Genomic DNA, 9,569 nt, shown 5'->3' with positions numbered 1-9,569 from the left:
ACGAATACTGAATGATGGAAGGCGCAGAGGAATTGGATTAACAGACTTAAGATCGTAGAAATTTCATTTAAAATTCCAAAGAAGCGATTTGGATGGAAATAAAACCAGAATTGGACATGGTCATTACTCATGAGGAACGACTGGGATCCCGGTTACTGCTGCTCTCGCTTCTGCTCATCGCAGTCTGGGAGGCAGAGAGCAGCCAGGTCCGCTACTCGGTCCCCGAGGAGGCCAAACACGGTACGTTCGTGGGCCGCATCGCCCAGGACCTGGGGCTAGAGTTGGTGGAGCTGGTGCCGCGCCTGTTCCGGGTTGCGTCCAAGGACCACGGGGACCTGCTGGAGGTGAATCTGCAGAATGGCATTTTGTTTGTGAATTCTCGGATTGACCGCGAGGCGCTATGCGGGCGGAGGGCGGAGTGTACTCTCCACCTGGAGGTGATTGTGGAGCGGCCACTGCAGGTTTTCCATGTGGAGGTGGAGGTGAAGGACATTAATGATAATCCGCCTGTATTCCCAGTGAAGGAACAAAGAGTACAGATTTATGAATCTAGGCTGCTAGATTCATTATTTCCACTAGAGGGCGCAACGGATGCTGATGTAGGCTCTAATTCCATAGTAACGTATAAACTCACCTCCAGTGAATATTTCGCCCTAAATGAAAAAACAAACAACGACGGAAATGACCCAATTGGGCTCGTGTTAAGGAAATCCTTGGACAGAGAAAAAACTTCGGAGCATAATTTACTCCTCATTGCCACGGATGGAGGCCAGCCCGAGCTGACGGGAACTGTCCAGCTGCTGATCACTGTGCTGGATGTGAACGACAACGCGCCTAGTTTTGAACAGTCTGAATACGAAGTAAGGATTTTCGAAAACTCAGAAAACGGAACAATCATTCTCAGACTGAATGCGTCTGATCCTGATGAAGGAACTAATGGAGAGATTTCATATTCTTTTAATAGACTGGTTCCACCTATGATTCGTGATAAGTTTAAAATAGACCCTAATACTGGAGAAATAGCAATTAATCGCAAATTAGATTTTGAAAAAGTAAATTTATACAAAATGACCATTGATGCGACTGACAAAGGCCACCCTCCGATGGTAGGACATTGCACTGTTACAGTGAGAGTTTTGGATAAAAATGATAATGCTCCGAATATTATATTGACTTCCTTATCCTTACCAGTCCGAGAGGACTCTCCAATGGGCACTGCCATAGCGCTTATTAGTGTGTCTGATCTAGACTCAGGGGAGAACGGACTAGTGACCTGCTCTCTGAGACCCAATGTTCCTTTCAAGCTGGTGTCCACCTACAAGAACCACTATTCCCTGGTGCTGGACAGCGCCCTGGACCGCGAGAACGTGCCGAGCTACCAGGTGGTGGTGACGGCGAGGGACGGAGGCTCGCCCCCGCTGTGGGCCACGGCCAGCGTGTCGGTGGAGGTGTCGGACGTGAACGACCACGCGCCCGCGTTCGCGCAGCCCGAGTACACGGTGTTCGTGAAGGAGAACAACGCGCCGGGCTGCCACATCTTCACGGTGTCGGCGCGCGACGCGGACGCGCAGGAGAACGCGCGCGTGTCGTACGCGCTGGTGGAGCGGCGCGTGGGCGAGCGCGCGCTGTCGAGCTACGTGTCGGTGCACGCGGAGAGCGGCCAGGTGTTCGCGCTGCAGCCCCTGGACCACGAGGAGCTGGAGCTGCTGCGCTTCCAGGTGAGCGCGCGCGACGCGGGCGTGCCTCCGCTGGGCAGCAACGTGACGCTGCAGGTGTTCGTGCTGGACGAGAACGACAACGCGCCCGCGCTGCTGCCGGCGGGCGCGCTGGGGGGCGCGCGCGGCGAGCTGGTGTCGCGCTCGGTGGGCGCGGGCCACGTGGTGGCGAAGGTGCGCGCCGTGGACGCGGACTCGGGCTACAACGCGTGGCTGTCGTACGAGCTGGCGCCGGGGGCGGGCGGCGCGCGCAGCCCGTTCCGCGTGGGGCTGTACACGGGCGAGATCAGCACGACGCGCGGCCTGGACGAGGCGGACGCGGCCCGCCAGCGCCTGCTGGTGCTGGTGAAGGACCACGGCGAGCCGGCGCTCACGGCCACGGCCACGGTGCTGCTGTCGCTGGTGGAGAGCGGCCAGGCGCCCCAGGCGGCGCCGTCGCGCGTGGCGGTGGCGGGCGCGGCGGCGGCGGCGTTGGTGGACGTGAACGTGTACCTGATCGTGGCCATCTGCGCCGTGTCCAGCCTGCTGGTGCTCACGCTGCTGCTGTACAGTGCGCTGCGCTGCTGGGCGCCGGGCCGCGGGGCGGCGAGCGCGGAGGCCAAGCCCCCCGTGGTGTGCGCCAGCGCGGTGGGGAGCTGGTCGTCTTCGCAGCAGAGGCGGCAGAGGGTGTGCTCAGGGGAGGGTCCCCCCAAGGCGGACCTCATGGCCTTCAGTCCCAGCTTGCCACCTTGTCCAATTGCGACGAAATTGGAGGAGCGTCAGGATTTAACAGATGACCATTGTGCTAAAGTAAGTATGTTTTATAACACAATATTTGTCAGTACTTTTTCTTTTATTGTTATAGTGTAGTCCGTCTGGGCTGTGTTAGAGCCCTGTCTTACACTTCGTACTATTGTCACCGCTGAATCCACAATCCATTGAAATAGTGGTGCTGCTCTTGCTCTTACTACATGGATAATCCAAGAGGTATCAGGGGACCTCCAAGTTGGGGACCAGTGGTGCAAGGGGATTTATCCTAGGTGGGACATGCAAAGTGTGCATCCTAACTGCTATACTATTTCTCTGACCTATAATTATCAATTAACTTTCCTATATAACTATTATTACACGTTTAGTTGGATATTATTTAATGATAATAAAAACATTCTGTTGGCGTTTTTTACTTTTATTTTTTGTTTTTTTATTTTTTTAGTCTACTACTAGGTCATTCTCAGGTGTTAATTCAGTCCAGGACTTATTACTGGCTTAGGGTACAATATGGAATGCTGAAAGTCAAACTCAGGTCAACCATGTCCAAGACAATTGTCTTCCATTGTTCGTTTTTAATACAAATGGTGTCAGATATTGTTATATTTTTAATTTTTTTCATTTTTTGTCACATCTCAGAGCCTCCTGCAGTCACTGATCAGCTAGATTCTTGACCCTGGTATCAGATGCTGGTTATCACTATTCTACATTCAAAATATTTCCCCTCAATTCAGAATTTTTTAAAATTTTGGATCACATCCAACAATCCTCAGGTTCTTTTTCTGGCTCTTGACTCAGATCATTCATGGCATGACTCAGGGGTTCATATATGATGCTAGGAATCACACCTGTGTCAGTTGCATGCAGAGTATGCACCTTTCTTTCAGTCCTTCCAATTACAATTTTAATTATTTGATATTCATTATTTTAACTTATTTTAGCTTGTCTGGCTTCAAATACATGTAAAAGACTAATTTAAGGTATCTGGATCTGGGTTAAGTAATTAATATAAAATATTTTTCTCTTACATTCTGTTTCTCTTTGAATTTTATTTGATGGTATATCTCATTTGGGGGACTATTTTTCATAATTTAAAGTTCTCACTATTGGTGCCATGATGATTTGTAATTACTAATCCTTTGTAATGTTATCTATTGCCAATACTAATTTAGTTTTGTGAAGCATTAATATTTGTTCAATTACTGGTTCCAATTTTCTACCTATAAAATTGGGGGTGATAAACAGTCATACCATGGCAAAAAAGTTGTATTTATTAAGTTGATACTTGTAGGTACTTACATTAACTCTCTAATATAAATTAGATCTAGTTTTTAAATATTAGAATTTTTTTTTGTTTTTTCGGGCCACACCCACTTGATGCTCAGGGGTTACTCCTGGCTAAGCGCTCAGAAATTGCCCCTGGCTTGGGGGACCATATGGGACGCCGGGGGATCGAACCGCAGTCCTTCCTTGGCTAGTGCTTGCAAGGCAGACACTTTACCTCTAGCGCCACCACGCCGGCCCCTAAATATTAGAATCTTAATGAAATTAGGTATGATATTCTGTGAAGAATTGTAAGTCAAGAGGTGTCAGATAAGTATTATGAATTCTATATTTTTTAAATTTCATGTACAGAATATTTGCTTTGTTTTCTTAGAGAGCTTATACTTATCATATTAGTTCAAGACGTAACTAAAGCTCCACGTTGAGGTGAGACTTCTTCCCTTAAATGTATTTGCTTTCATGAAATGAAACGGCAGAAATATTGGTAATTGCTTTCTGGTTTATAAAATTTTGGAGACACTGATTTAAAGAGTAGGACATATGCCTGACTTTGTATTTGAACTACATCTGTCTGTGCTCACTATTTACTCTTGGCTTTGCTTGGAGATCACTTTTGACTGGACTCACGGACTGTACTGTAATTTGCATATAAGGCAAATACCTCACTCACTCTTTTATCTCTCCAACTTCTTATCTGACTTATGTGAGGTCTTGAGTTCATCTTCAAACCCTAGTTGGAATATGCTCCACCACCCTTGCACCACTGGCATAATTCTGATGGCCCTGCCACTGTAAAAAAAAGTAACAAAAGCTATTGTCATGTTAATCAGTGTCCTTTATGTAGACAGTGGAATGTAAGCTTTAAAAACCCTATTTAGAATAGGGAAACATAGCCATCAAATTATAAATATTTTAAACAATTCTAGGAGGGTATCTGAGAACTTAAATCTCAGTACTTATTAAATTAAGACTAATCAGTTGCTTTGACATATTCTTAGAAATCTAAGAATATAAGTCCTCTATAGACACTACCTTCTTAGAAAACAGAACATTCAATGGAGTCAAGATATGTAATTGACATTTTTAAAAAAGTTTCCCTTATTTGTAGCCTTTCAAGAATTGGGCAATTTTGGGTTCTCTTAAAATGGAGAATTTTCTTTTGAAAGATTATTGAATATCTTAACTATTCTTGGGACTAGAAGAAATGAATAGATAAGAAACCCCCTAACTAACCTGGACAGAAAATAGTCTAACATGGTTAAATAGTGTCCCCATAACAAAAGATGGGAACACCTATGAAAAATTCTCTTGGTAGTCAACTATTTGATTAGTCTATCAAGAAAATTCACCTCAAAAGTTATTTTAAAACTACCAAATGTGTGACACCTTTAGACTAAAAGGTACTTTTCAGGAAATCATTTCTAGGAAAAGTTATGATTTAGCTGGACTGGGGTGGACAAGACCACAAACAACAATTCTTCAGGATAAAAGCAATATTTGAAACTAATTTAGGTATGTACAATGCTTGGAAAATATTAGAACAGATACAATAATTTTACTTGTTTGTGGAAAAATGGAAGCAAATCATCTAGGAACTTTTGCTCTGTTACATAGATCTAAAAAATCTGAAACACCCTAGGCTAACTTAAAGGTCAAATGAGTATCTGTATTTAATGATACAAACTTACAAAATAATTTAAATCAAATTGGAGATTATAATAGAACATTTCCTTCATTGATACAAGAAACGGACTGTGCTTTCCTATGAAATGTCTCTTTTGAAAGTTGCTTATATTCCTTGCTTTCTGAAAAATAGCCAATTCTCTCTTTTTCTCCCATTAGTATGTTAAGATTTTGGCTTTCTAGAACCAGTTGTTTTCTTAATAAGGATCACTGTATTTAAGAATATGGACTGAGCTTTTCTTCAGAACAAAATATTTTAAAGCTTATTGCTAACATGGCTCACTTTATTGTCATTTGGGTGTTTGTCATTATTTTAAAACTTTGTTTAAAAAACTATTAACAAAAAAACTATTAACAAGGCATAGAAATCACAATTATGGTGAAATTAAATATTCAAGACAAGTCTCTCCTAAGGATGCCTCAAACAACTTTGATAAGCATTTCGATAAATTTTAGCAAAAGTAAAGCAGAAAGCTTAGAGGTTGAAATAAAGTCTCATTAATATAAAGTTCACGTTTGAAATCGTACTTACTATTTGGACCACATGATGTCGCTCTTCATCACAAAATTTCCCTTATTCAAGATAAAACCAGGACATCCGTTTTCACATCCCAACTCATCCATACGGAATAATGCTGAGCAAAATCAAGATAGTAAAGGAGATGAGAAGATTTCTTTATTTGGAAACTAGATAACTCCGATTAGATTACAAAGCCAATCTTTTGAGATGGTGGATTTGATCGTTAGCGACCCAGGAAACCGACATCTACTACTGTTTTTTCTAATTTTCGCAGCCTGGGAGGCAGGGAGCGGCCAGGTCCGCTACTCGGTCCCCGAGGAGGCCAAACACGGCACGTTCGTGGGCCGCATCGCCCAGGACCTGGGGCTGGAGCTGGCGGAGCTGGTGCCGCGCCTGTTCCGGGTGGCGTCCAAGGACCACGGGGACCTGCTGGAGGTGAATCTGCAGAATGGCATTTTGTTTGTGAATTCTCGGATCGACCGCGAGGCGCTGTGCGGGCGGAGCGCGGAGTGCAGCCTCCACCTGGAGGTGATTGTGGACCGGCCGCTGCAGGTTTTCCATGTGGAGGTGGAGGTGAAGGACATTAATGACAATCCGCCTGTTTTTCCAGCAACACAAAAGAATCTCTTTATGGTGGAATCCAGGCCTCTTGACTCTCGGTTTCCACTAGAGGGCGCCTCAGATGCTGACATCGGACCGAATGCGCTGCTGACTTACACCCTGAGCTCCAATGAATATTTTTCACTGGACGTACCTACCACCCAACAACAGGTAAAACCTCTGGAACTTGTAGTAAGGAAACATTTAGACAGGGAAGAATTCCCAGAACTTCATTTAGTTCTCACAGCCACTGATGGCGGCAAACCCGAGCTGACTGGCACCGTTCAATTACTCGTCAAGGTCCTGGATGCCAATGACAACGCCCCAGCTTTCGATAGGAAACTCTATTCGTTGAAATTGTCAGAAAATGTTCCTAATGGAACGTTGGTAATTACGCTTAACGCTTCTGATGTAGATGAAGGCTTGAATGGGGATGTTTTTTATTCATTCTCAAGTGACCTTTCACCTGATATAAAAAACAAGTTCTACATAGATCACAAGAGTGGAGAAATTACATTAATAGGACGTATTGATTTTGAAGAAAATAAATCATACAAAATTCGAGTAGAAGCGATTGACAGAGGATATCCCCCACTGACTGGTCACAGTACAGTTCTTGTGGACGTTCTTGATGTTAACGACAATGTTCCAGAGTTGACTGTGACGTCTCTCTCTCTTCCGATCTCTGAGGATGCTCAGCTAGGCGCTGTCATCGCCTTAATTAATGTATTTGACCGCGATTCTGGTGCTAATGGGCAAGTCACCTGCTCTCTGACGCCCCACGTTCCCTTCAAGCTGGTGTCCACCTACAAGAACCACTATTCCCTGGTGCTGGACAGCGCCCTGGACCGCGAGAACATATCCAGCTACCAGGTGGTGGTGACGGCGAGGGACGGGGGCTCGCCCGCGCTGTGGGCCACGGCCAGCGTGTCGGTGGAGGTGTCGGACGTGAACGACCACGCGCCCGCGTTCGCGCAGCCCGAGTACACGGTGTTCGTGAAGGAGAACAACGCGCCGGGCTGCCACATCTTCACGGTGTCGGCGCGCGACGCGGACGCGCAGGAGAACGCGCGCGTGTCGTACGCGCTGGTGGAGCGGCGCGTGGGCGAGCGCGCGCTGTCGAGCTACGTGTCGGTGCACGCGGAGAGCGGCCAGGTGTTCGCGCTGCAGCCCCTGGACCACGAGGAGCTGGAGCTGCTGCGCTTCCAGGTGAGCGCGCGCGACGCGGGCGTGCCTCCGCTGGGCAGCAACGTGACGCTGCAGGTGTTCGTGCTGGACGAGAACGACAACGCGCCCGCGCTGCTGCCGGCGGGCGCGGGCGCGCTGGGGGGCGCGCTGGGGGGCGCGCGCGGCGAGCTGGTGTCGCGCTCGGTGGGCGCGGGCCACGTGGTGGCGAAGGTGCGCGCCGTGGACGCGGACTCGGGCTACAACGCGTGGCTGTCGTACGAGCTGGCGCCGGGGGCGGGCGGCGCGCGCAGCCCGTTCCGCGTGGGGCTGTACACGGGCGAGATCAGCACGACGCGCGGCCTGGACGAGGCGGACGCGGCCCGCCAGCGCCTGCTGGTGCTGGTGAAGGACCACGGCGAGCCGGCGCTCACGGCCACGGCCACGGTGCTGCTGTCGCTGGTGGAGAGCGGCCAGGCGCCCCAGGCGGCGCCGTCGCGCGTGGCGGTGGCGGGCGCGGCGGCGGCGGCGCTGGTGGACGTGAACGTGTACCTGATCGTGGCCATCTGCGCCGTGTCCAGCCTGCTGGTGCTCACGCTGCTGCTGTACAGTGCGCTGCGCTGCTGGGCGCCTGGCCGCGGGGCGGCGAGTGTGGAGGCCAAGCCCCCCGTGGTGTGCGCCAGCGCGGTGGGGAGCTGGTCGTCGTCGCAGCAGAGGCGGCAGAGGGTGTGCTCGGGGGAGGGTCCCCCCAAGGCGGACCTCATGGCCTTCAGTCCTAGTTTGCCTCAGGGTCCGAACACTCCAGATCACGTGAGTCAATAGTATTTTTACTTCTGTAATTAAATGCTATTAGCTTCTTAAATATGATATACCTTCTTTTATAATTAAGAACTTTATATTTAAACATATTTCTAATGATATTACTTCACTTTATTATTTCTCGTTTTACCCTTGGGCCACACTCGGTGACGCTCAGGGTTTACTCCTGGCTATGCTCTCAAAAATCGTTCCTGGCTTGGGTGACCATTCGGGACGCTGGGGGATCAAAACAAGGTCCGTCCTGAATCAGCTGTGTGACAGGCAAATGGCCTATTGCTGCACTATTGCTCCGACCCAGACACTTTTTTATTTCTATTTATATTGTTCCATGTACACTTTTCATTTTGGCCAACTAAATTTCTGAGTTAACAATAATATTTTATCATATTTATTACTTTTATGTTTCTAAAACTTTTAGCTGGTTGGAAAATGGTTTTCGTTTTTGTCTACATGGGAGTTGAATTTCAGAATTTAATATATTCATTTGTAATTTTATTTATAGTTCTGATATTTGATACATCAACAAATTTTTTTTAAATATACGTATATTGGATATCAAGAATATAAATCAGGGGCTGGAGAGCATGGAGGTAAGGCATTTGCTTTGCATGCAGAAGGACGGTGGTTTGTATCTGGCATACAATATGGTCCTCTGAGCCTGCCAGGAGCAATTTCTGAGTGTAGAGCACTGCCGGTTGTGACCCCAAAACAAAAACAAACAACAAAAAAAGAAATATAAATCAATTGTGGAGAAGTAGTTGCATGTGATTTGGCATTTAAGACCACTTGTAAATAAAAATGAATTAAATTCCAATACAAATAATTAAATATAAATTATAAATTAAATAATTAAAAATAGATATTTCAAATTAATATATTATAAAACTCTTTATGTTTAAGTATAACTTGAAATATTTTAATTGCTTTTATTATAGCAATATGTCTTTAATAGAATTTGCATATAACTTCATTTTCCCTTACATGCAGAATAATTTTTGCTGCATCTATGATGAAATAATGTTTATGACAGGAAATAG

The 9,569-nt window shown here is 46.7% G+C and overlaps 2 protein-coding genes across 2 annotated transcripts in view; both read left to right on the top strand.

Annotated features, from left to right (window-relative positions):
• Window positions 1–129: 129 nt before the first annotated feature.
• LOC126028326 (protocadherin alpha-6-like) lies at window positions 130–2,564 on the top strand. The gene is given in 2 exon segments (XM_049787341.1): window positions 130–193; window positions 196–2,564. Coding segments are annotated over 2 exon segments (2,433 nt in total).
• A 3,536-nt stretch (window positions 2,565–6,100) lies between these two features.
• The window catches only part of LOC126027836 (protocadherin alpha-C2), a 207,957-nt gene continuing 204,488 nt past the window's right edge, over window positions 6,101–9,569 (top strand). Inside the window, exon 1 of the mRNA XM_049786854.1 lies at window positions 6,101–8,523. Within this exon, the coding sequence (XP_049642811.1) occupies window positions 6,157–8,523 (2,367 nt within the window). The 5' untranslated portion in view covers window positions 6,101–6,156. The remainder of the gene's footprint in view (window positions 8,524–9,569) is intronic.

This window comes from Suncus etruscus, chromosome 14, assembly GCF_024139225.1.
Source record: "Suncus etruscus isolate mSunEtr1 chromosome 14, mSunEtr1.pri.cur, whole genome shotgun sequence".
NCBI lineage: Eukaryota > Metazoa > Chordata > Mammalia > Eulipotyphla > Soricidae > Suncus > Suncus etruscus.
This window is presented reverse-complemented; position numbering and strand designations above follow the sequence as displayed.